At 45.4% G+C, this 27,124-nt stretch overlaps 3 protein-coding genes across 3 annotated transcripts; 1 reads left to right on the top strand and 2 right to left on the bottom strand.

Annotated features, from left to right (window-relative positions):
* Positions 1-47: 47 nt before the first annotated feature.
* LOC131267709 (ubiquitin thioesterase OTU1) lies at positions 48-1,415 on the bottom strand. Its single transcript, XM_058270650.1, has 3 exons — positions 966-1,415; positions 517-848; positions 48-422 (listed from the first exon to the last, which is right to left on the bottom strand). Exons 1-3 carry the CDS (start codon positions 1,366-1,368, stop codon positions 210-212), a joined length of 948 nt encoding a protein of 315 aa, XP_058126633.1. The 5' UTR covers positions 1,369-1,415; the 3' UTR covers positions 48-209.
* Positions 1,416-1,876: 461 nt separating this feature from the next.
* Positions 1,877-2,581, top strand: LOC131263920 (protein Asterix). Its single transcript, XM_058266203.1, has 3 exons — positions 1,877-1,978; positions 2,063-2,188; positions 2,256-2,581. Exons 2-3 carry the CDS (start codon positions 2,068-2,070, stop codon positions 2,462-2,464), a joined length of 330 nt encoding a protein of 109 aa, XP_058122186.1. The 5' UTR covers positions 1,877-1,978; positions 2,063-2,067; the 3' UTR covers positions 2,465-2,581.
* A 506-nt stretch (positions 2,582-3,087) lies between these two features.
* On the bottom strand, positions 3,088-26,076 carry LOC131265466 (uncharacterized). Its single transcript, XM_058267734.1, has 5 exons — positions 25,682-26,076; positions 11,415-11,475; positions 8,359-8,430; positions 3,346-3,594; positions 3,088-3,215 (listed from the first exon to the last, which is right to left on the bottom strand). The coding sequence occupies exons 1-5, from the start codon at positions 25,770-25,772 to the stop codon at positions 3,101-3,103; spliced, it is 588 nt and encodes a 195-aa protein (XP_058123717.1). The 5' UTR covers positions 25,773-26,076; the 3' UTR covers positions 3,088-3,100.
* Between the last annotated feature and the right edge of the window lie 1,048 nt (positions 26,077-27,124).

Consider the following 27,124-nt stretch of genomic DNA (forward strand, 5'->3'; position numbering starts at 1 on the left):
TGCAACCATCGAAAGGGCAATATGTCTAGCAAATAACGAAAAAGTAAATCCTAATTATGGGGGCAATCATAGTAAACTGTTGGCTTGGCAACGCACCAGCTAGCCGTGGATAGTTTTGTGTCCTTTACACGAGGCATTTCATACACACTCACACACGCACACACACAGCGTTGAATTACAAGCATCCTCCATGTGACACGCTTTCGATCCTAAACTTCACCGAAGTTAACGTGTCCGGTCTTTTGTGCATGCTGTTGAGCCTCCGTTTGTCCCTTCAGGAAGCAGTCGCAATCTATACACTTCAGGGTGAACTTGTTCACGTCCGTGTACTGGCGTGAAGACTTGGCTTCTTTGGCTAACTGCTCCGCTTGTAGATACACCAAGTTGTCTTCGATAGGAAAGAGAGTCTTGGGTGGCTCTCCCTAAAATAGATGGAACGGGATACGTTTTTAAACAAACGTACGGTGAAACAAAACATTCACCGTGCCCGCTTTCCAACGGGGAGTGCACACTTACGTTCGTCGATTCCAGGTACAGAGGGTCGTAGTGAATGCCATCGAACAGTAGAAACGCTCGCATTCCGTATTGCTTGTCCTCACCGAACCGGTTGATGATGGCGTTTGTGATGTCGACAACATCGAACTCGATGCCATGGTACGCGGACAGGATCGAAACTTCGATTGCTCCACCCCAGGCCTCGGGCTGCAATATCCAGGCACAGTATTCATCGTTTGGTCGACCAAGGATTCCTTCGTTGTACTCTTGCTTATCCGAATTGACCGTTCCGGCAATGATTTGCCTCATGTACTGGCTATTTTCCGGATCCACCTTCCCTGTGAGCACGAAGCCTGCAGACACGAGATTAAATAACCTAATTAAATCACCAAACTAGGTCGCCACGGATCGATCGAATGGCGATGATGCAAACTTGCTTCCCATTCCCCTCCCACCCCTGCTACGCTTACCGATGCTAGTGAAAAGGCATGAATTGTCCGCCGGGACCACTTTCTTCAACAGAATGCCACAGTTTTCCGTGCCTTGCGCCGCCAGTTCCTTCGCTAGCTTCTCGTCCTGCTCCAGCCGTTTGGCGGCCTCCAGCTGCTTTCGCTCTTCGGCGCTCAACGACTTTTCCTCAACAATCAGCGTATCCCCATTGCTGATGCCTACGGTTGGCAGAGGGTTGGCTTCGTTGGAAAAATCCAGCGGCTTGAACGGGGGGAAACCGAGCACCACGTGCAGCGCATCACCCGGAATGTTGGTCAGCTCGGTGATTCTCGTCTTGAGGTCACCGACGGTCGTTGTCTCTGTCAGCTTGCTCACAATGTGCTGCTGGCCAGATTTGGTTTTTAGCTTCACTGAAAACCCCATCGCAGAGACGCACGGCGAACGAAAGCGAAACAATCGGTAGCTGCGAAACGATGCTATTGACTTGAAATTTTACGAACCTTGCACTGCGCTACACAATTTGTGTCATGTAATTTAGATTCGACCTTCTATCAAGGTTTTTTTCGCCAAGACTTCTGTGTTGTTTTTTTGTGTTTCAGATGTTTTTGGAAAATATAAAAATAATCAACATTGGCGTTTGTTGACGTTCCACGCAGATGTGTCATAGCAAATTTTCTACTTTCTGTTATAATCAAGAAAATTAGTCATCTTGAAAGGTTGTAGCCTGGAGGACATCCGAAAACGATTAATTATTTCATTTTCTGGACTTCTGTGAAGTGTTAAAACATTCTTCACGGGTTATAAATAATAAATAAATACAGGTTTTGATGATAAAACCGCATTCGAACATAATATATCGGGTTATTTGTCAAATTTGACCAATTCTCCCAAGCACCAGTACTGCCATCTAGCGAGTAATTAACAATGGTCGATTTGCCACTTTATTTTGGTTGCCACTTCGCAGTCAGCTGTCAAGTCTGATAAAGAGAGAAAGGTTTCTAGTTGATCAGCAGCGATAAAAACATATTCACTGGTAAATTCGTCGTTTTGTGAAAGAAACTCTGTGTAAGTTTCCCAATAATATCGATTGTGCTTCGTTTTTCTTCCCACCACACAGCCACAATGACCATGCTCGTTGATCCTCGCCGACCGGAAAAGGTGCAGCGCTACAAACCGATCGACTCAGCCAACCAGGGGGCGGGAGTGGGTGATGATTTAATGCCGGATTATATGAATATCCTAGGTTCGTGATCCTGCCCCGTGTCGTGACGGTTCATCGGGTTCTAAACTGTCTTCTTTCATTCCCTCAGGCATGATATTCTCCATGTGCGGACTGATGATGAAGCTGAAATGGTGCGCCTGGCTGGCGCTCTACTGTTCCTGCATTAGTTTCGCTAATTCACGGATTTCAGACGATGCCAAGCAGGTCCTTTCTTCCTTTATGCTGAGCGTCAGCGCCGTCGTGATGTCGTACCTGCAGAACCCGACGCCAATGACACCGCCCTGGCAGTCGTTGTAGGATTTCCCTTGGGGAGAGGTTTCGCGTGTCCAAAGCACATAAATCATCGTATTTGTAAGAAACTGTTTTTTATTAAGATGGAATACAATAATGGGCAGTCTTTATCGACTAAAGAAAGATAATTCGTGTGTAAAGTTGCTTCTCTATTGTCCGAAAACATTTCACATTCTTTAAATACATATCGTGTTACATGTATTCTTTACACTTACTTGAATGTCTTACCCGTATCTCTCGATTAGTTAATTCTCACAACGGAATAGAAAGCAATCAGCCCAGGAAATGTTTCAAATATTTATTAGTATTTTTCTCGTTAAAAAAAATACATTCCTAATCACTAATACGTACATTATTTGGGCGATTGAACAAGTTGTGCCTTCTTTACCTAACTTTACCGATTCACGCTGCTGCTTAGCAGAGGCAAGTGTGAATTTATTGTATTATAAGCAATTCCGACAAAGTACTGGCTAAACATATTTACACGAATCCTCATGCTCAACATCCCAACCCATCCCATTCTTTTTACAGGACCGTTACGGCCTATTTGATTACATCGCAGTCGCACTCGCTGTCCAACTTTTCGTAATTCTGATTCATACACTTTTTGATGGTCGCCGTCTTGCGGCGTGCCTGCTCCGGTCAAATGTCTCCCCCGTTTATGGCCACTTCGTCGTCCTCGTCCTGTTCGTCCTCCAGGCTTTGGCCCGGTTCGGGCATCGAATTGTCGACCAGCACGTCCGATAGATTGTCGTACCTGTTGAATAAAACAGTTGCTGATGAGTTTCCCTCGCACATCCATCGACAAACTTTACGCTGAATGGTACTAATTCGCTCGAGTTCAAATCTAATTCTAGCCTCGTAACCAGCATTTACTGTTTACTTACTTGTCCACGTGCTCATCGAAGTGGTTCAGCAGCTCGTCGTCTTTGCCGTGCGGTCGAAACTTGCACACCGTCAACAACCGCAGCAGGGCCAGCCCGATGAGCAGCCCACCGGCCACGTGGCTCAGCCATAATCGGTGGGGCCACACGATCAGCGCAATTCCTAAGGCCACGTACGGAAACGAAAGGTGCCAGCCACCGCAGTACCGACAAATGCTCCAGCATCGGTAGCAACTGGACGAGTAATCGTTGCTGGAGCGAACAGGGAGAATGGAAACGATGGTTAAACGATTTATTTCGTTTGTCTCGCCAATAATGTGGCGACATGCGGGTGAGAATGTATTTATGAGACAGAGCAATTAAATTTCACTCAAGTGTACCGTTCGGCAGCAATACGCCACGTGGGGTTCCGGGGAGGTAAACTCATTACTTATTGCGATATGGAGATTTATTCTAATCCTTCTAACAAACGCATCTAGTAGACACGGGAAGACCAACGTGTTTGTGTTTTGGAAAATTTCATCCCGAATCGTTTTCCATTAGTCCCACAGAACTGTGGCTCTGGATCGGGAGGGTGTCATGTAATTGCTTGTAATTATTTGATTATCGAGCCCAGCCCATTACTGTTAACGACATTGCCGAAACCAGGTTTGGTGTGCGGTACTATTAATCGAATTGTGTACCAGCCCGATTGGTGCCATTTTCATTCCAACTGAAATTGAGGTAACTTATCTCCGACGCTTTGGGATTTATGTTATATGCTATCGAAGCGCAGCCGAATTACTGGATAAGGCGGGTTTGCGTAACGGTAAAATTCAGATATTGTGTCGACAATGTTCCTTAGCCTCCGTACACGCTTCGGAAATTCCCAAAATGCAAGGACTTATCTTGTATATAGTTTGGAAATTCAACCATTATGATGCGAAACATAATTACCAATACACAAAAATTTGTCCCATGTGACTGAATACATTTATTAAACATATAATCAATATGGGAAACATTTATAGTTTTGCAATTCAATTGGATCGGTTTCAGTAACTGTTATAAAGTTAGATCAAGATCAATGGAAAATGTTTTGTTTTATGTGGCACGACATACCCTAGTGGGACAAGGCTCTCCGAAGAGAGTTTGTGTGACCGAAAGACGGTTTATTATAGATCGGTGTGGTCCGCCGTTCGTAATACCGGAGGGTGCCAGGTGCCAGACTCGAGATTCGATCCCACTCCTGTGGTGTGGTGTTTCCTCGCGCTACCGCTGCGCCATGGGCACCCCCAAAATGTTTAGAAAAAAGAATTATTTGTAAATCCAATAGAAGCTAGTATATGATAAGGATTTATCTAATTAATATTGCAGTCCTAATATTTCCTTCGACTACTTTAATTTGTAGTATGCAATTAAAATTTTAAAATTATTGGAAAAACATTGCGTACTCTAATATGCATACACGAAAAAACCCCTTATAATCTAGCATAGGTCCCACGAGTTATGGAATTAATTTGGAGTTTGAAAATCTATTAAACTTGCACTTTTAGTAGCAATTATTTCAAGGGCGAGCAAAACGGAATAGATTTAACGGTCAGAAATTAAATCACGACAGGAAAATGCTGCACAGGAAATCAAATGAAATCATCAAACCGTAAACAATCTGCATGATTCCGTTGCCATGGTTTCAAAGCGAATACGAGCTACACGATCATTATTATAGTTTCCCAAACGTGTACCGGCATGACAAAACAAGTGTGGCCGGGAAAGGACATTCACAAGGAAAACTAATCCTTTAACATCCCATCTGGCCAGATGGGTGGGAAGAAAAACTATTCAACTGTACGTAAGTTTGCTCTGTCTTGGGATTGTTGCCTCAATCTTGCTCCTTCCCGTGATGGTCAGCCGTGGTTGTGGTTCCGTTTGTGACGATTGCAAATTCTCAACCCGCCCAGGGTCTGGTGCCGATGGGCCATTGTTCATCGTTGGGTTTCCCTTTTTCTCCGAATGCGGCCAAGTGTAAACTTGATGGACATCCGACACCGGGCCCAGTCGGTTTCCTGCGGCACATAACAAGGATTAAAGGAATTGCTTATTCCACGAATTCGCGCCAATCGATGTCAGCGGTTCGGGGAGGCATGTAAATTGAATCTTTGTTTGAGAGCCCGGGCCGGCAGAAAGCGATGAAGAATGAAGTATAAATATCCCGCGGAAGGTGCAAGAAATCGCTGCGAGTGATGAATGATTGATTTGAGGAAGCTTTCAAGCTTGATTTCAAAAGCATCTACAGTCAAATTTATTATCCTTAGATATTTAGATTTCTACAAACGAAGGCCATTGCTGTTGAGTACGATTGAAATTTTCAATAATAATTTCTGATGCTGCGGGTGATATTAGACTAAAAAAAAACATTACGAAAAACATTACTGAATGTCTTTTTTATGCAATTCAAACTACACAAGTACTATTTCGATTGTAACAATGAAATAAAATTGCCGTTTGTCGTAGGAAAAGTTTCACAGCCATTAGTAGAGTCTAATTTGAATTAAATAATTTATTTTTTAGCTCCGCTTGTTTGATTTGATTTTAGTCGCTTTTTTAAACTTTTATAATGACTTCAGCCAAAGTAGAGTAAAATGTCATAATTTATTTCGAACTATTTATTTGTTGAAGAATAACCTTCAAGCTAAAATTTAATTCAATTTGAAACCTACTTATTGTCCTGTTCAACAATCTGTTTATCAAAAACAAAAAAAAACTGCTGAAACGTATGTAACAGTACCTAATGTGTTCGGTTTAATATATCATAATACATCAGTGAATATAATAAATTTACATTACACACGCCAATACCATAAACTAAGCCCTTACATTTTGCAACCCTGCTTGCTTGCAATTACAATTGAAAATACGATTTGTAGAACCCGTAGTCCGAGGTTGAGAAGCTGTTGAGTGTGTTCTCATGAAACAAAACACCTTCCTAGAAAAAGGACTTACGTCAGATATTTTACATAAATCCACGAAATATCATTAAGCACTCGAGTGCTTCGCGATCGCGTCAGAACGTCACCGTCGCACCAAAATCGCACAATTTTATATCTCGAAGCGCACTGGAGGATGGCAAGAATTGGAAAAGTATGTCCTGCATGCGTCGTTACATTAACTGACAACTGCCGGAAGTTCTCCCTCACTCTCCCCTCGACCGCACCAACGAACCGCAGACCGTTCGATGGTTTTGACTGCGTTCGCCCTCTTTCGACTGACTGGATTATGATATTTACGACGTTTTCACGGCATGCCACCGTCAGGAAGATGCTGCAAAATGCTTTCTCGGTGCCCCCTTGTCCTGGGACCCTTTTTTTCCCTGCCTCCCCATCCTTCGGGAAACTTTATGCGCCCTCCCGGAAGGTGATAGATTATCTTACCGAAAAACCTCCCAGACTGTTCCCGTCGTTGGGCTGGAAAATGCAAGTCGATGGAGGAGATGATTCAGTACGCGCAGTTCGCAAACGATCAACAGCGAGAGCAGGAGGACGACCGAAACGGGCAAAGTTTTCCCGTGTGCCTTCTTCTGGTGCGACATTTGTTTATGGCAGTCGGCCACATATACACACATACACACGCACACACAACTAGTGCCATCCTGAATGAAGGCATCCTCCACTCCCCCCCCCCAAAATGCCACCAAATGCGCCTTTCGGCAGGCACAGCATAATACACTAAGTGCACATTGTTTATGCAGTTTTACGCCGCGACCGTGACGATGCGATGGGTACGGTAAGCGGGGGATGGGCCCCATGGGGAGGGGGCGGGAATAGAAATCCGTTTTTCGTGGCAAGGACAGCAACAATAAACCTGCCTCGTGTGTGTGTACGTGCATAGCTCCGACGGGAGTTTTTGGGAGGGAATGATTTACGAAAAAGCATCGGGAAAACACGCTTTGGCATGGAATGGATGGGGAAAATACGCACACATGGGTAGCATGCAGGACAGGTGGGGGGAGCCAATAGCACATAGGAGCCTCCCCCTATTGTAACTGCGATGAATGAGTGAGCAGATTTAATGTTATGTTAAATTTACCGGAAGTACACACAACGCTACGCCACAGCGGAAGAAAGTGGCCGTTGTGTTCCGTTGGTGGCGCACGGTAATAACTATTGTTTTCGCTGCACCGAGGAGCTAGGCACCGAGAGTGGGCTGCAGTGCAAACGTGTTCCTGCATTCTGCAACAGCAGGTTGTTGCGTCAGGATAAACGTGTGGTGATAAATGTGGACCGTTTGCGAGAGTTTGCGCCAGCAGCTCGTAACTGCCATTTAAGAGGCGCATCCCGAACGGGCTGACGGAATATTCTACCGATTTAATGGAAACAGGTTCGATGTGAAATATGGCCATGCTGGTATGCGGGGGACGTTTGCAGATGCTTTTTGAACACACGGAAGGATTTTTAATGTTTATTTTCGGGAAACAATCCCATCCTAAATCGAATTGATTTCGAATAGGAAAAAGGTACGGAACGGACAACCAAAGGGTGACGCATCACATTGGGGGAAAGTGCTTCAAACATTTTTCATACCCCGATGAACTAAACACTAGAAGAGGAACCGTCAAGAGCTAATTATAAGTCTCCGGTTCGGTTGTAACCGAAAGACAGGGGGCGGAAAAAACCAACCACCTTTTCACGGTTCGTTGGCCCTGTTCGCCTTGTTAAATCGTTCCAGGATGAAATTAAAAAAAGCACCCACAAACACACACAAAACAAAACCAGAACATCCGGGAAAACTGCTCCATGAAGTGGTGTTCTCTTAGTGTATTTTCTTGCCAACCCCTTTTTCCGTCTCTATATAGATCATCCAGGACGTGGAGACTCGGGGTGTCTGTGTTCGTATGGAAAAAATAAAACTCTTTTTCAAAGAAATCCTTCTTCCGGTTGGAATCTGAGCAAAACCAAAGGAAGACAACCTTTCCCCACCAACCATACCCAATGGGGAGCTATTTTTATAGCAATACACCGCCGCGCGCCAGTAACTTACTTTGTGCACAGCACTATGAACAGTGTGAAGAGCCATTTGATTTCCAGCAAGAATATAACTACGGAAGCAACTCTGAAACGAAACGGAAACAAGAAAAACGGCAAAGTAAGTATGTGTGTGTGATTGTTTTTTAAATGTTTTTTTTTACTTTTGTTTTGAATAACTGGCAAAGGTACCGAAGACGTAAAGCGAGCGGAAAATCTCGAGCGAGATCCTGTCGGCCGCTGAAAATACCGGCGCCGGAAAAATAATGGAAATGAAACGAAACGCTACGAGAGAAGCGTTACAAACACCGTAACGGGTGATCTGGACGAAAGTTTTTTGAAAAACAATTGTAGACAACATGGGCAAGAAAGAACAAAAAACACTTCCGTCCCTCGGGAGAGACAACTTTCGCGGACATCGCGTTTTCGAATTCGCATTTTCCAACGGTTCATACGATGAATCCGCTGGTTGACACAATTTAAGCACCCGGACAGAAAGTTGCCACACGCGGGTGATGCGGTGTGCAATGAATGATGAATTGCATCGGGAAAGTTCCAGTAACTTGACGCGCTTTACCGAATAGCTCCGGGAGACGGACGAGAACCGGGGTTGGTGGCACGTTTGAGCTGTTCGTTTTCACCATCCCGAGCGACCTCCCGGGGGTTCGCTAAGCTGTGCCGGTTTTGGCCGGCAGTCGGCAGCAGGGTCAACTTCATTACGTTGATTACAGCAGCGCGATAGCCGTGTGACCGGGGCAACCTTTGAGTGTGATGAAACTGGTAAACAACAGACGTGCGCAGTTCCTTTTTGCAGTTTTTATTGTTGGCCGTAGTCTTTTGCCGTGGTGGACGGCGAAAAGGTTAGCCAGGTTTAATTGCAGTAGTTGTTGGTACTCGAGTGGTAGATTGCGATGCCAGACTTGGCTAAATGTGCATTTGGATTCACGTGTCGCTCACCTGGATGAACAATTAGTTAATGTTGCGGCGAAGATGGAACGAACGGAGCAAGTATGGGCTTGCCACTACGTCGTTAATCACCTTTGACGAATATTACCAGAAAAAAAATCGTTGTTATAGAGCTATTTGTTCTTTTTAGTAGTAAAAAAAAGGGAAATCTTTCCACAACTTTCTTCTTTATGGCGTAACGGTGACCATCTTTGGGGGTGTCATATATGGTCATATGTGCCCCCGCCCGTTAAAGACTTATACTAGACTTTTTCCGATTTATGTACGTGGATAGGATAGTCAAGTCCTCTCCGTACAGGCGAGGGGTTCGTGGTCTGAATTGAGATTCGAACTCACGCCGGTCAAAGATGGTGAAGCTCCAGCGCACTCATGGGCCGATTTTCTAACCAACGCTACCGCTCGGATGTCGCGGTCAGGCAATTTCTAAAATTAAAAATATTAAAAAAATACTAAAAATCCAGGTAAAATGTAAAAGTAATTAAAAAATCCAAAAAATCAACAGCACACTTTCGATCGCGGACGGGAGTTGAACATCTCTCCTTGACGCTTCGTACAGTAGGCGAACCGGTATTTCCATACGCCTAGCTTTAACTCATTTATGATGCAGTCAAGATGTAATATTTAAAAAATAGTTGAACACAATAACATATTTACGCATTTTTTAATATTTTAATTTTTAATGGAAGTCTGCCACAGCCGAGCGGTAGCGCCGGTTAGAAAATCGACCCACGAGCGCCCTCGACGGCGTGGGTTCGAATCCCAACCGAGACACGGACCCCCACTTGTACGAGAGGCCTGACTGTCAATGTACACAAAGGGAAAAAGTCTTGTAAACCCTTAACCAGGGAGGGTCCCTTGACCAAAAACGGTCGTGTTACGCCAAGCAAAATTTTTAAAGCATGTACCTATTGGAGCAAAAGTATCGGAAAAAATTAACTTGAACTTCACGCATTTGCGGTGAAGGTCGAGCTGTTTATTTAATAAGAAAAATTTGCAAAATTGAACCGTTCTCCGTAACATTCTGCGCATGGGCTTTACATGTGTAACACCATTTAAATTTTGTTTAATCGGAACCTTACGAAATTTGGATGATACTGACGACGCAAGCAATCAGTTCACTAATAAATCAATTAGATCTAGCGCACCATAGTATCTTCTCCGCAGTTATCTAAATGGCTTCGATGAATAGTGCTCATCTGTATGAACTGGTGGTGGTTTGTGATTCTGCTCAATATTAGTGACTCCTAATTGACCGTATCCACTCATATCGAAGAGTGCACATGAGATCGTGTTAAAACTAGCTTCCATTGCCATAATCGTTCGGACAGCTTTCCTGGAAGTAATTGAAATGCATTAAAGTGCTCTTAAACCTCCCATATCGAAACGGCATCATCAACACTGCTGGGAGTTCGGTGGCAGTAGTCAGCAGTTCGGTTGGGCGCCTTATTAACTGAAAATCAGTGACTTGCTTTTCCACTACAATTGGTGCGCAATGGTTGGTTGGTTGGGTTGTACAGAATTATCAGACAACCAGCCGTGCCGAGACTTCCTCTCTACTCGTTATCAAACGGAAGTAGTGTGAGCTGCAACAGTACCGGGGATTAGCACAAACCGGAACCGGGAGTTTGGGAAAACGGAGGGGGGTTCGAAGCTCGAGAAAACAATTACTTCACCATCACCAACCTGCAACCACTTTCCCCGGGACTGTTGTGTAGCTGCTGTGTCGCTCCGATTCCATTCTGGCCGAAAAGCAATTACAACGTCGACCAAATTCCGGCTTCTAAACTGCACCACCGGACAGACATTCTTGGGATGGGGCTATCGCAGTTCGGGGCAGCCTCTTTTGGCCTTACCGAAAAACTTGCCCCAGCAGGGTAGAAAGAGGGACAGTTCCGTTTAATACCGGTACGGTGGTGTGTTTGTAGTTCGGAAGCGCCTAAAAATGCACCTGTGGTCATATGCCTCCTACGGATAAGATAAACTCCACTACGGTTGATCCTACCCCGTTGATCCTGGTCGGGTGGACTAAATTCCAGGGCGCTTTTCTCATCGCTTCAGTTCACCCTACCGACAAAGGAACTGAACTCGGCACCTTTTGGAACTTACATAATGTAAACACCTGCAGTGTATCCGTGGACCATTATGTCGATGCCGATCCCGCTGACCACTGAAAAAGAGAGAAAGGAGAAAAAGAAACGTTTATTTATGCGACGATATGAGAGCTAGTCAAAAGAATTGTGCTGGCAAAATCGATATCGGATCGGATGCTAATGCTGACTGATCGTTAGAGGTTCGAGAGTATGTTATATATTTTAGAAATAATGCACTGGAAAAAGAAACTGTACACTCCCCTACAACGCCTCTTCAATTTTCCCCCTCAAGTAGCTTCCACATCCGGTTGTTCAAAAATTGAATCGAAAATCAACTTTCACGTCTTAGCGCCACGAAACGTGCTCTCTTCTCCCACGCCGGGAATGGGAAGGAGGAACGCTCAAACTTGTGCAAAGCAAGAAAAAAAAGGTAAGGAGAAAAGAAAAACCACTGGCAACCACTGCCGGGGGAAAGTGCACGGCCAGACGTCTCGCACGTACACGTAATTGGAACTTTTCATTGCTACAAATTGATCGTCCGGTCCGGTGAGTTCGTGGATGTTGAATGCGATTGTTGAAAGCTGGCCTCCCTTCCGTCCGGGAGTTCTTTTTAGTGCAGTTTGGGACGATCCGGTGGCCGCTTTCCACCCTCCACGGGGTAGTTTTTCCGGGCGGGGTGGGGGTGTTTTTTTTGTTTGGCTCCATTTTTCGAAATTTTTACAACATACCATTTTATCTTCGCCGCAAGTGTAACGGCAAGTGCGTGTTTCCGACCCAGCATACATACACACACATATATACGGACAAATGGATTAAGTTCTGTGTGAAAAGCAAATAATGCCTAATGGATGTTATTTTTCCTTCTGCTTTATTTTTCCTCCTGAATGCTGCATCTCGGAAATGCCCAAAAGGAAATCCCTTCTGAACAAAGGATCAGCCCAAACAAACATCGCAAAATGGGAAAACGGGTCAAACAAACCGGAAAAAAAAATCCTGGAGTAACGATTACCCACCCAAGGATCTCTTCATTGTGATTAATTGTTGCAACTTGCTACACTGTTTGTCCCACCGTCAGCACATTGTAGTATTTAATGCACAAATTAATGTCGCACAGAGTTTTGTTCGCACCATTTCCGATGTTCCACAAACCGGGAATGTGCATCATCAAATTAGAAATATGCCATCCACACCGGCACCTAATCCTCCACGGGAAGCACCAAGTTTGTGCTTTTCCGACTACTTTCTTCAGCTTCCGTTCCCTTGCACGGTGCATCTTCACTGCAGCGTAATTAAGTTTTGACGCGCTGCAATTTAGACCAGATTTCCTCGTGCTGTCCGTCTGCCAGTTTCTTGCGAAGCTGAAATTAACGTTCTTTCGTGCGATTTTCCTCAACTCCCCCTAACCCGCCGACCGAAAGGATCGCTTACGCGCCATTCCTAGGAAACAATTTCACTCACCCGCCACCGCCGGGAACACACCGTGATCGTCGCCCCCCTTCTTCCCCCTCCGGCCACTCCGTTGGGTGAAAATTCCATGTTGCATCGGAGTTCGAGATGCAGCTTGAACAATTCCGCTCATCGGAATGCAACGAATGTTAAATGTCAGCAAAAGCTTCAAACCTCCCCTGGGGGGAAGGGCGGGAGACCGCGAACGGAGCGATGTGAAGGATATTCCAGTGTTTCTCCGAAACATTTCGTTTGATCGTGGATATCTACCACCACCCCGCGGTTCCTCCGGCGCCGTTCGTTTGGGGTCCCGTTAAATGTTTCATATTCCGGTGCTGCTTGGGCGACCCCTACAGGAACACATTTTGACATCACCTTTAAATTATCTTTCTCCATCTCTCCATCCGCCCAACTTCACGTTCGCCTCCTTCGTGTACAAATCCGCGCGAATAATGCGGTAGGAAGGATGTTCACTGAAATAATTCCCCCCCGGAATCGTCGTGTCTGGCACAGGATCTGGCACGACTCCAAAGTGGCAAACATTCGGAAAGATTTACGACAGGTCTGCCACAGGCCGTTGAGAATTAGAGTACATATTCACGTGGATTTAAAAAAAAAGACATGTCTTGAATCGAAACGTTAGTTAAGAATAGTCCATAAAATTAATATAAAATGTACCGGGAAGGTTGGAAAATTTGAGTGGAAATAAAATTAATCAAACAAGTACAACACAACATTCTGGTCGAAATAAAAAAGGAAATTTTACAAAAACTTTTTTAAAAGTTGCTCTTAAAGAGTCGTCAAAGCTATCGATTTTAGCGGTTTACAATATTTCATAATAATTTCCCTTCGGTTTTAAAGGGGCACAGCATAACTTTGTATCATAACATTTTCAGATTAATCAGGAAACGTCGTTCCTTTTTTCGATCTGTTTAATAGTGGTTCATACGTTGAAAGATATTCAACATGTTATCAAAGAACCCATCTCAGGAAAATACTTTTGTTGTTCTTAATTCTAGAACATTTTCCATTTTCTTAATCTGTGCAGAGATGCTAATTTAATTAATTTTCTACCCAATTTCACTCAGGTCGTTCACTTCATTAAATAGTTTTGATTAAATTTACGAATGCGGAAGGTTTTTTTTCTGGTAAGTAGCAGATATGAAACTTTCGCATACATTACTATAGATCATGCGTTCGTGTCAGCAAAGCATTTCGCTGCCTGCCTGCATTGGGCTGTTTGGCGTGCATGGTTCTCGACTGCGCCGTCGTCGTCGTCGTCGTCGTCATCAACGAGATGTGGCACACGGAACCGACCGGAACAGTGTCACATGTCAACGTTTCACTTAAATCACTTAAACACATGCCATACGCGCCCCCAAAGCACCCACGTGGGGCATCATCACGATCGTCATCAGTCAGTGTGCAATGGAGAGGTTTAACATTATCTCAATCTCAATTCCCCAGCCGCGTTCCCGGCAAAATGGGGAAGGTATTGCGGCCACGGCGGGTGGCCGGTTGATATTTATATGGAAAACGAGGCAGCATGTACATTTTTGCGTTTCCCTTTGCGACTGTAGCCCGAGTTTGGCCACCGGAAGGTCGGATCAAACAACTGAGAAGGAGGAGGGGAGAGTGGGGGAGATGATGAAACACAAAAGCATAACGATTTTTATTTTCGGCCAGGATTTTTCGGTCCTTCCAGCCCCTGCCCCGCGTAGGCATAACCATAAATCAACGGATTTGTTGACTACACTTTCCGGGGAGGGCGTCGTGATTTGCGCACGATTCGGAGGAAAGGATCCGAAGTAGTCTGGGTGCCCCTCTGGCACTCTCTATTTTGCGGGGAAATAAAAGGAAAATAAAAACACAAACTTTGATGACACACAAACACACCAGAGCTTTGCCGGCCACGCGAAGGCTCGGCGGCGAGCACGCGCTTCCAAAGGCGATCGGAGAATAGGGGATGATTTATCTGTGGCACCCGCCACCCGGGTGTTGGCCGGCGAGGAACCGGCGACGGGTAGCAGTCGGGTATTTCAACACTTTGCACTGGAATGCACCTCAGTGACAGCATACGCTTCAAACTGTGCACCCGCCGTTTGATGCTGCCGATGTTGGCGAATAACAAAGCATATTAGTTGTTTGATCGGACCACCGTGGGTGGGGTGGGGTAGGAGATGAAGCCGGAGACAAACACAAACACAAACACAGCACACACTCACGCACCAACCCACCTACCCATCGAGCTTCTAGTTGAAAATCGGTGTGCAGAAATGCATCATCATCAGTGGAAAAGGCTATTCGTTGCAGCATTGCGTTGCGGCTATTTCTGCTGCAACTGTTAATAAACAATCACACACACAAACATGAACTACGTCTCGAGTCTCGAGGTGCCGAGGGTCTGCTCCTTCTTCCACGCTGCCGGTGACACATGTTGGCACATAAATAACAACGGGGCTCCACAGCGGGCCCAACACCCGGCAACGAAGAAGCGTCCACCGCAGTGATGATACCTTTCGCACACATTTGTTCGATAAATCAATAGGTTTGCCGGTTCGTCGATGCCACCAACCGCTCTCCTGCGGCCGCATCGAGGTGGATGAAGGCCCTCCAGGTCGTTGCTATGCTAGTGACACACTTTATTCCGCCCGATTTAGCGCTCATTGAATGTTTACTATTACTCTGGTTAAATCACAATCCTCCTTGGGTTGGACAGGTGGGGAAGGAGATTCCGTTAGCAAGACGGGTAGCGAGCGGGACGGAGCATGGTGGGGTACTTGGGAAATTTGTGCCCAACATGTTCGTAACAAGACGTTGTAAACGCTCGTGACATGCATTCTTGGCTGGTTACGGTGCCTTGCGGTATTGTTGTCTCAGTTGACTTGCCGGTTAACGATTTATTATGGGAACAAACGTTTAGAAAACAAGTTATCATACCAATCGCTAAAGAAGTGAAACTGAAAATTACTAGCGTAAAGCAGGGGTCGGCAAAGTCCGGCCCGCCAACTGATTTTATCCGGCCCGTAAGAAAATTTCAGTGGTTCATTAAAAAAATCCATCTCAATTTTTATCGGATTTGTCAGGTTTGTTTTCTTGGCAAACATGAAGATTAAAATTGTTCAACGAGGTGTTCCTTTTATATGTTGGGATCCAAAATCAAAATTTAGAAAAACCAAGTATGAACATGTTTTAAAAAGTCTTATACTAAAATTTCAAATATTTTATATTTTATCACTTTTTATATAACTTTATTATTTAGAAAGGTGATACTCCATTGAAAAGGTTACTACTTTGAAAAAAATCAGTCATCGTTTAAGGTATCCGGCCCGCGGTTTCAGTTTCGTTTTAATCATCTGGCCCTTTAGGGAAATGTATGCCGACCTCTGCCGTAAAGTAATCTATTGCTGAAGCCCGCATTTGTTGAGGATGAACTTGTCACTGAATTGAAAGCATTAATTAAATTTGTGTTATCATCGGTACATAGGAGAAGCCACCGATGACCGAGGAAAAATGTCCAGTAAGGCCCGAGGCATTCTTTGTAGGACTAAAGGAGGGAAAGGATTTCATATCAAGTTCCTTACAATTACACAGACTCAATGTCAAAAAATAATGTTTGAACAGTGATCTTTTAAAGCCATTATACGTGTATCATTGCGCCTTCCGGTTACGGCACTGGGGCACTCCCCTTCCTCGGCGTCGTGAGTTCGAATCCCATCCGACACCGGACCCAAGGCAGTCGTCGTTACGTCAAAGAATAAGATACTTCTTCTTCTTCTTCTTCTTCTTGGGGTAAACGATCTTGTGTTGGTCATGCCTGCCCGTTAAGGGCTTACGAGACTTCTACCCTATGTGTATGTGTACGTGGTCTCGGTTGGGATTCGAACCCACGTGGTCGCCGCTCAGCTGCGGTAGAAGAAGCAACTGCATGTATAATTAATGTGTCAATCCTTTGAACAGAGGAGATATTAGGTGCATTTCATATTTTCATAATGAATAACACCCTCTCATCTAGCGTGTAAGATACAATGTAAAACTGAATGAAAAGATGCAACGAGCAAAGGGACTCTTAAGCAACAAACTCTTAATTTCACTAAGCCACGATTGCACAGAGAGGCGGTGGGACAATCTCATAATTACAGGGTCGAGTGTGCGTGTGTGTGTCTGCGCGTGTGATTACAATATAATATACTTACAATCCGTACCGTGTTTTTCCCAAAAGACAGGTCCTAACGAATCGCGAAACCTGTGCTCATTATAGTGATGAAACGAAAGAGTTGAATAATGGCTTCCGTTATCCAACATCTAATAAGGTGTTTCCTGCTGCTTAAGCCCCAACTCTTAGTGCACACTCAGCCACCACCAACATGTTAAGAAATAAATGGGAAATTAAAACCACTCAGCGCGCACGGCACCTTCACGAGGCGACCACGAAAAAAAAACGCCCATGGAAAGCTCTCTTGGTTGGCTTGAAAATGTCGCCGAAACCTGGTGGGGAAAGGCAATAGAGGTAGAGCCATTATTTTTCAAACCCTAGAAACCGACCTGAAAGGTGCTGGTTATCATCCTGGCCCCATATGTGAGTGCGTCCGAGCGGGGGTTAAGCTTTGCAAAGCGGGTTTATCCACTACTCTGCGCCCTAACTTACGAAACCACCCAGGACGACGGCCACCCCCGCGGGGAATGTGGTTAGGTTGGCATTTTTAGTTTTTGTTTTTGTCGCGTTCGTGCGTTCGGTGCCCTTTGCATACATTTTTAATTTTGAAGTGCATACATAATTTCCGGCACCGGGATCTACCACCTTCCTCCATCCTGCCCAGCATGTGCACGCGGGAAACAGAAGTGGAAGAAAAAACGAGCTAAGGACACTGTGGGAAATAAAGTATCCTTAAGAAACGCTACGAACCATACGAACGGCACGAGTTGACTCGCTGTTTGTTGTATTTGTTTGACTTGTTTCCGTCTCCGTGGGTTCGCTTTCATGGCTGCCCGTCGTCGGCTCTTGAGATGCGCACCGGTGTCGAGTCCTTTTGCCAGCTGAACCCCACCACCTCGATGATGCAGCCGTTCTTTTTCATATTTTCCATGGAAAAGATGAAAGCGCCAGCACCTTCCACACGAGGCGGGAAAACTGATTACATCCTAACGATATGGGAATTTCTTACAGACGGTCCAACGGAAAGCGTCTCGCCGGATGAGATGCACTTGTTTCTCCGGTGCGCCAAATGCTTCATATTAGTCTCGTACGTAACGGACGTACACCAAAGCACGGACAGACCGTGCTATCACGGTCATAAACGAGGCCGGAGTTTGTTTTTGAACGATGAAGAGCTGGTGGCGGTGCGGCGGGTGTTTGTTCACCGCGTGCCCTTCAAATTATAAACATTTCTAAAACTTTTGACGATGAGATGAGTTTTAATATTGACGATGAGATGAGTTTTAATATTACTCTTTCCGTTTTCATTTTGCATTTACGAAGAAGATTCAAAACGCGCAACAACTATAAGTTAATTACAAACACAAACATGTTTCTATTACCTTATATGAAGAGGTGCGCTGTAAAAAATAAATTGAATTTCGACGGACTTGAAAAGCCAACTAATCGATACAAGTTTACGAAACGAACTATCAACTGTCGGGTTTCGATTGAAAAGGAAAGAATGGAGCCGTACCGGCTCCACTAACGATGTTACAACTTTTATCTCCCCTCACATAATCCAATTCAGGGTAAGAGTCCGGGCCATAAATGGTAGCAGACGGGAAGCCGTGAAAACACTGCACCCGCTGTCGGCCGCTTATCCACTTCTTTTCTACAGTTCGGGATTGGTCAATGGGTGCTACGGCAGTGTCCTCGCCGCTCCGGTTTTGACATCCGTTGCGGTTTCCATTATCACCGGTAACGGTTTGAGATACTAAAAATTACCACCCACACCCTAGGGTCGGATGGGAAAACTTATCCGAAGCCGAAAAAAGGGAAGAGCATCGAGTGGGAAAATTAGATACCGGTGGCTTTATTAACAACGTTTCACACCATCGAGTGATTGATTAACTTTGCAACCTTAGTAGACGGCAAACCCCGAGAAACCTCCCTCGGTTGAACGGCGACGACAGACAAGGGACAGTTTTCATCCACCTCCTAATGCCCGGAATGGCCGCACCGTGAAACTTTTGCATGCTGTCCCTGGGCGCGCATTTTCCTCCGCCGGTACACGGACGGGCACCGTTTGATACAATTTGTTATCAACACTTACAGGACCGTCGCTTGCGCAATCTGGGTCCCCGATTGTGGACGATGCGCAATCTGTGCCCGGACCGTCACACGGGGATCCCGTCGTGAACGAAGAAGTATCGAAACTTGCGCTCCTTTAAGTAGACTAATTTCATTTGTTTCGATTGAGAACGATGGTGGTGTTTTGGGGTGATGGTGGTTGATGGTCTTGCTTCAAGTTTCAAATTTATGTCCCTCCCGGGTGTCAGCAACTATTTTCAAGCCGGACTACCAACGACCGATGCGATACGAATTGGTACTTTCTGGCGAAGGATCCACAACTTTTAGTCAACTGCAAATATTTTCACACTTTGAGAAACGTCGCCATAGCCTGAACAGAATGACAAAACATTGCAAGACATTTACCTTCCAAGTTAACGGAAAGAACAAGAGACTCCTGTTTGTTAATTTGACGATCATTGCTAAAATAAACAACTTTTCATCAGGCCAATATGCTGATCGAGCTCTTTGCCTTTTCTGCGATCGTTTACTGATGCTTATAGTTGAGCAGTAGCCTCACATCTACCCTTGCCATCTTCTTGCGAAAAGCTAAAACGGAAAACATAAAATTATTCAGTTAAACGATAAGATTTCGACAAAAATATTCATTCCGATACAATCACGTATTGGATCAATCACTAATATGGTTAAAAATAGCACCTGGCAAAGCATGTTAGACAAAAAAAAATTAAACCCAGTCTTAGACGGGATTCGAACCCACTCCTCATCAGGACGGTGTGCAAGTACTCGTTGTGTCGTTATCCATCGCTAGAACTAAAATGCCTTGAACAGACTATATATATGAAAACATCGTGTGTGTCATTCGGCAGTCGGCTGGCCTCGTGGTTAAAAGGTACAGTTACCGCTTTACTACCCGTAATAGGGCATAGAGACTATTGCTGCGCGTGTAAAGTAGTATATGTGATGTCCTTTTGAACCCGAGGTCCAGTACCCATCACCGTCCTCCCACTACACCTCCTCTCTTCCAGATCTCTCTAGGCCTTTCCTGATCTATGTTGAAGGAGGGTGTACGCAAGTAATAGGTACGTGTGTTGAGGTGTTTGTTGTTGCTGCTGTGCCAAATGAGAGAGGGGGAGTAGTGGGGCCAGTATTTGACGTGTGATGGGCTGAGCCCAGGGGGGGCTTTCGGCTTGCCTTTTTGCCACCGTCCCATTCAACAACCCAGGTGTGTCCACAAGTAAGACATTCCGGCGAATGCAGAAGCAATTTGTTTACACTTTTGCAACAACTTCACAGTGAAATTTGTGATTTTTTTTATCCTAAATTGCTACGTACGCCACTCTCCAATCGATTGGGATAACAGCAATCAAAATCTAACGCGTCAGTCACCGGACGTTCCCAAATCGACGATAGGGCTGGTCTGTGACCTTTCTCTCAGGACCTTCAAGTGTTTTACAGCCACATTGTTCGGACCACAGCAATCATAATGAACACACAACGCCGAGTAGCGTAAAACTTTGCCCAGGCCTCGTCTCGAGGGAAGACTCGGGGAGCAAACAGAATCGCACTGCACAAATTGCGTCTATTTACCTCGCTCCGTTTCATGTCATCGGCAGCGGATGTCATTTACTTGACAAATACCATCCGTTCTGTCGATTGACCTTTTCTCCGTTCGGTGGCTTCTCAACGGCGCGGCGATCCCATCCTCGATGCCATGTGTCCCCGAGTCGGAACAGGCACACGCTGGTGAACCCCGGCCGGTTGGTAATTTGCCGATTTGACGCTCATCGCTTATCGCCATCACCATTCGAAGGGCGATAAATTCTAATCCCAACGTGGAACGACATGGCAGAGCCCTTCGATCATCTGTCACTGAATGATTGCAGTGCGGAAGCTTTAAAATTGCACACGATCGTAGCACACCTTCAAGCAGGATGGAATCTACACCCACGACGATGTGTTCAGCGGGTTCAGGGCAAACCGCTCTTATGTCTTATTATTTGCTTGTTAATCGGTCCGGGTCGAAAGTGTCAGCTTAGCTCCATCGCCGGTACCAAGGGCGGCGAGGTCAATGTCGACGATGGGCGTGTGCTTTCCAGCGTAAAATATACATCATGCTTGTCCTCACCTACGCTCAAAAACCCCCTCACCTAGCTACAAAAAACGTGCCAAAAGTGGCACGTGCATGGTTTATTCCCTAAGTGGCCCTACCTTTGCAAAACAAACAGTTTGTTGCACCTGCGATTTATGATTCCCAAGAGAATGGCCGTGGGGTTTTAGAAGCACAAGCTAAAACGTCTGTCTAGCTGCTCATCAACTCCCCTCCCACGGGGAAGAGAGCATTTTTAATACGAGGTTAAACATTTGCACTTCATTCATCTTCACCCGCTTGCTCGGATGAATAAAAAAAAAACTCCGATTTTAATTGCATCATAAATTGTACAAAAAATCTCTCGTGCATCGGATCGGATTAAACGTCGGTTCTGTAATCCGCACCCCGCACCGTCTCCGGCGACCGTTCGGTGCTAGAAGTTATTACAGCCAGCACAAGCTCGGCGGCTCCTGCAGTCGTAAATAATGTTCTGATTTATCGCCCGGGTTTGCCCAACGACCCGTAACCGGCCCGTTGCTCCCTGGCAGAAAAAGCCTGCACCGAAAAGGCGACTGATCGGGCGATTAACTTCATGCATCGGTCGGTTTTTAGTTTTGGTGCCAAAATAATTGAAAAATGCGTCTCGAAACGTTCGAAACCGTCGAGTGCGGAAACCCACAGGAGAGGCGGGTATGAAGGGCCCCCGAAAAAAGTAAACCGGTCGGAAAATCGTTTCATACGCTCCTTCGCACTAAACTGTTTCATTATAAACGGTTGAACAAATCATTTGTTTTATATTAACATATCTATAAACGACCAGTTTTAATTAAATGTTCACGGTGTTAAAAGTGATGCATTATTTTTACGGCATACATGAAACGGGCTGAAATGTGCTGGCCCAGTTCCAACACAATGTGGTGCCTTAGAAGCTTTTCACCAAACACGCTTTCGAAACGGGCCTTTGAAGAAATGTCCTCCCATTCGTCGTCTGGTGACATAAACGTGCTTTCGATTTGCGCTCCGTACCATCCATAGACACTCGAAACTATCGTAGCATAAAACGGATAATATGTCCACCGGATGCTTTTTCATCTGCCCTTCCTTCCCTTCCCTTCCCTCCGCCATTGCTCTTGGTTGTAAAGGAAGTGTGTTGCGGTGTCGGAATTAATATTTGGTACGGCCTACAACACAACAAAGCGCATGTTTGCTCGTGCCGCACGAAAATGGCCTCCCAAGAAACATCGCCTGAGCGTTTCGATACGGAGGAAGATGACGATGATGATGATGATGATGATGATGCCCGCTCTCGAGTGGGCTTTTGATGTGCCGGCAACATGAGCTCGATTGGAAGCATACCGTGGCGTGATCTATCAATCAATACGTAGGCGATGTGTGTGCACGAGCGGGCTTCACATCCAGAATCCTTGCAAGTCCTACTCCTCCTCGACCGAAATATTCTCAGGGCTTGCTTTGGTTTTTGATGTTTCTTGCTTTGAATATACGCATCCTCGTATGTAATGACTCTTTGACAATGTTGTCTCTCGCTAGCGTAGTAATGTAGGCGCCATGGATCCTCCCAGCTCAAAACCGCCATTAAAGAGCATTAGTCAAAAGCCTGTACTTCACTGCTTTCTCGAGCTCGTGCAAAAGCAGAGGCATTTCTCTTGAACATCTGTGCGGTTACACCTGAAATTGTTTGCAAGAAGAAAAAAGGTTGTCATTGTAAAACCAAATCATAAAGCATTTATGCAAGCAACCATTCGAACTTTTGTAACGCTCCGTGAAACTAATGGTCAAAGTTACACCATTTTACCGCCGCCAGATAACGTGTTTGTCGAAGGAATAATCACTGAAACCATTATCAAATTTATCACCAACGGCACGCTGTTAAGCCTCTTGAAATGTCACTCAAAGTGCTTCCGTTCGTGCAGAATGTCGAAAGGCGCGAAGCCATAGTACAAAAAAAAACCAGCATCGAACTGGCTCAAAGTCCACTTCATTTCACAGGCAGACCCCGCCGACTGATGGAATGGCAAAAAAAAGCTTTGAAGGAATCCCATACCGGACCAAATCACCCGCACGGAAATCCACCACAAAACAACAAGCCTGATGTGCTCCATCTTCCGTCCATCAGCGGGGATTAGAAGTTTTTGCCTCGGAAAGCGATAAATAACTTTGACGACTCTGGCCGCGCTGACATGCACTCGCATTCGGGACGCTCCTCTAGAGAGCTGATCATCTATGGGTAGGTGGGTGTTTCTATTGATTTTTTTTTTTGCGCTCGGATCGTCTTTTTTCGCTGCTCCATTGCTAGCCATATTTTACCGTCTAATGAACACACCGGCTAACGAAGCCACCACAAAGCACGGAGGTACATTACCGCCTTCCGGGAGGTTCGAATTTTTAATGCTCATCCGTTAAGCAGCCAAACTTTGTCGCCGGTATCGAAACCTGATGAGAGAAGAGCTGACCCGAGCTGAGGCGGGAGTGCAAACATCGCCACAAAACCAACGCGTCGAGCATGCCATAAATTCCGGGCCCAATTACGGGGCTGCTTGCCGGTCACAATTCTCCCTCATCACTAGGGCTCGGGCCTGTTGGGGATAACCGTGTTGGCCAAGGGAAAATTGCATCCAGGTAATGTTTGCTATCTCCTTTTTCCATGGTTTTATTTCTGTCGTCCTTCAGGTGGACGTTGGTCGCAACCGGTTGGTATTTATTCCTGTGTTCAGGAAGAAAAAAAATATTAGTGAACAGATAAAAACGAGTATCACTGTCCGATATCGCTTTGTAGAAGCGAAAAATATAGGGTTCAAAAAAGAGCGTTACCATGCAACGGGAAGCGCAGCATTCCCGGGTGCCACAATAGAAGTTCGTTAAAAGTTTGCACGGTGCAAGGATACGGAATCCGCGTTGTGCTGCAGAAATAGTACTTCTCATTCTGTTTGCCAAAAACATGCTGCTCAAGGATAGTTGGTCCAAGTTGAGCTGGGAGTCTGGTGTAAAAATCTTTCCTTTTCGTTTTTTTTCCCCCACAAGCCGTATAATAGCATAAAGAGCCCGACTCTTCGCACCAGTGTTTTTAGCATGTTTTATGTAAAGTTCTAATTGCTCACAACCTTGTTAGTAATACACACCAGAGTGAATACATCTAATGCCACTTCAGTCGTACAAAACGTTCGCGTGATAGAAATTCATCTCTTCAATCCTATCTTCACATTTGAGCGGAAAGTGTCTGACGCATGGTAACTTTAAGCTAAAAATATGAACACTTTTGACATGATGTTGAAATAAAGCGTTCGTATACACTCCCTGAGGCGTGGATTCGATTAACAATAAAGCCCAACTCAGCCACCTTGTAAGATCAAACTTATTACTAACAACGTACTGTGGAAAAGCTTACAACAACCATAATCTTAAAGCTAATCATTACGTAAGGAAAGCAAAATAAACGAAAAAGTTTCCAGAAAGACATGAGCGCTAACTCTTATTATTACAATAATATACAACAATCGGCGGCATCGGTTCGAATCCCATCCAGAGCTCTGTGATCTTGTTTATTATTGAAGTACGGGTAGAAATTATTGAATCAATAATTATATCGATGCGGTCGTTATGTCACAGAAAAAAAAACAATCACAATGGCGCCAATCGAACCAAGGCTTTTGGATGCTAATAAACCACTGGCGTCGTAGGTTCGAATCCCAACAAATACGAAAGGCTTGTGACATCAAACTTTTTACATTAAAATTTTGAGTGAAAATTCTCATATATAGCGTGATGTAAAGGCAAATGTTACGTCAGGAAAGAAAAAAAAAGCTAAATCTACTGTAGAACACGAGTGAAAACTCCAATACAACCCCCGGCGGCGTGGGTTCGAATCCCAACAAAGACCAAAGGCCTATGACTCAACACTTTTTAATATCGATGGATTTATGCGAAACCTACAAGCAAGCATGGTCTAAATGTGATTACTAATTGTAAAATGCCAAATAACTTCTCTAGTCTAATAAAACTCTAGTCTAATTTCGCCTACACCATGTACAACATTAGGTAGCTCGGATTGTAAAAGGGACATTATCCACTTAAATTAGCTAAACATCTTTCCAACGCTACGTTATAATCGCAAACCATCACTCGGTAGCCTCAAACAGAATGAAATCAACACGCTTGGCTTGGCAATAACAATGTCTTCGGAATTAGTGCGAGCAAAAGTCGGATCATCGAAAGAAAAGCACCACTGATGAGAAAACAGCACCAGTGCCGAATGATAATCCACTGATTCTGACTATCCGCCGTCCCCTGCTAGCTGTTAACTAGCGGCTTAAGATCATAAGCTTCCGATTTATTCAAAATCGGATTGAACGCAAGCAACGAAAAGCGTAGGGTAAAACAGCGCACACACACACACACACGCACAAACCATGTCAGTCTTAAAGGAACCTCTAAGGAGCGATCTGCGTTCCGCCTATTCGTATTTTGCGGGCCCCCACAGGAGCGGTCCGGCCGTACTTACCAATCGCCGTCACGACGCCCCAGAGCCGTATCAGTGGCCGAAGACAGTGGCATGGGCCGCCAAATTGACGCCGTCGGTTTCTGCCATCCATGATGCTGCGTGTTCTTCCGTTCCGGTGTCGAAAGCTCCGGCCTACGTTGCGGCACTCCCCGGCGGTAGTGAATGATTTTTCCGAGAACCTCCTCTTCTACTGCTGGCTGACACGAGGCGAAAGTTTGCTGGCGCGCGCTTCGCTGGAGCGTGAAAGTTTGTCGAAGAAAGTTGACGCTGTTGGGCAGATTTGTTTTTTTCGTTTCCGTTGTCCCCCTCTGGTTTCCTCGGCCGTGCCGGCCGGGTGCTATCAGCAACTGTTTGGGGTGTTAACGGATAAAACGCGGTCAACTGGCTGTCGTTAGGCTGCGGTTTACGGCAGGCCGGGCATGCTTTACACTTCACTTCGTAGCACTACCACTCACTTCGCAGTAGGTTGATGGATTTAATTATTCAATAATTCATATCGCACTTACACTATCTGAAACATTCACACGCACTTCCACGGGCGAGGGAACCCTGCACGTGAAAACTCCACTGGGGTAGAGGGCACCAGGGATGAGGGAGGGTCGAGAGAATTTGTTAACAACTTTCGTTTTCAGCCTAGGCAAAGCGGCACCGGGAAAGACGGCAATATTCTGCCTCGTTGGCGCAGAAATTTATGTTTCATTAGTCACAAAACCTCCTCCCCGGTTCGATGGCGGGGCTCGCAGTATGTCATAATGTGAAACATTTTATTGTCCCGTCGCTGGCGGGAAGGAAACCGAGGGTAACGGGATGCGGGGCGGTATCCTTTTGCGCTCCGTTCCGACGCGGTATGTAATTACGCCGTCAATGCGGACAAATTCCAGTCTACGCGCGGGGAAACCGATCGAAATAATCCGTGTGTCGATTGAATGGCTTCTGGTAGCCTTCCGGTCAGACCTCAATCCGGACCCATTTGCTCCTTCGCTACGGCATCCATGTTCCTTAACGTCGGTTGTTTTGTTGATTGGCCCGATCCGAACACATCAAGGTCCCGATCGTCATTTCGATCCCGGTTTGTGTTTGTGTGTGTGTGTGTTTTTTTTATGTCTGCAGGCTGCTCCAGTGGGAAGGGAAAGCGGAAAAATTTCTGATTCGGGAGTGTAGTGCCGAAACCAGTTGTTGTGCCGGTTCAATCTGGAAATGGAATCGAAAGAACAAAAGCGGTAACGTCAGCAGCAATGGGTGGATGCGTGTTTGTGTGTTTGCACGTGGCCCGGGAAAAAGGGTCAACGGAAATTTTAAATTGATCAGATTTTGACAAAGCACCCCTTATCCGCAGGGATATGGCTGCCCCTTCCCCCTAAAAAAAAATCCCCCGGTGGAATAAAAGGCCCTCACCCGAAACGGAACGTTTGTTCCCAAATAAAATCCAAAACACATACAAAA

This window comes from Anopheles coustani, chromosome 2 (assembly GCF_943734705.1).
Source record: "Anopheles coustani chromosome 2, idAnoCousDA_361_x.2, whole genome shotgun sequence".
In the NCBI taxonomy this organism is placed as follows: domain Eukaryota; kingdom Metazoa; phylum Arthropoda; class Insecta; order Diptera; family Culicidae; genus Anopheles; species Anopheles coustani.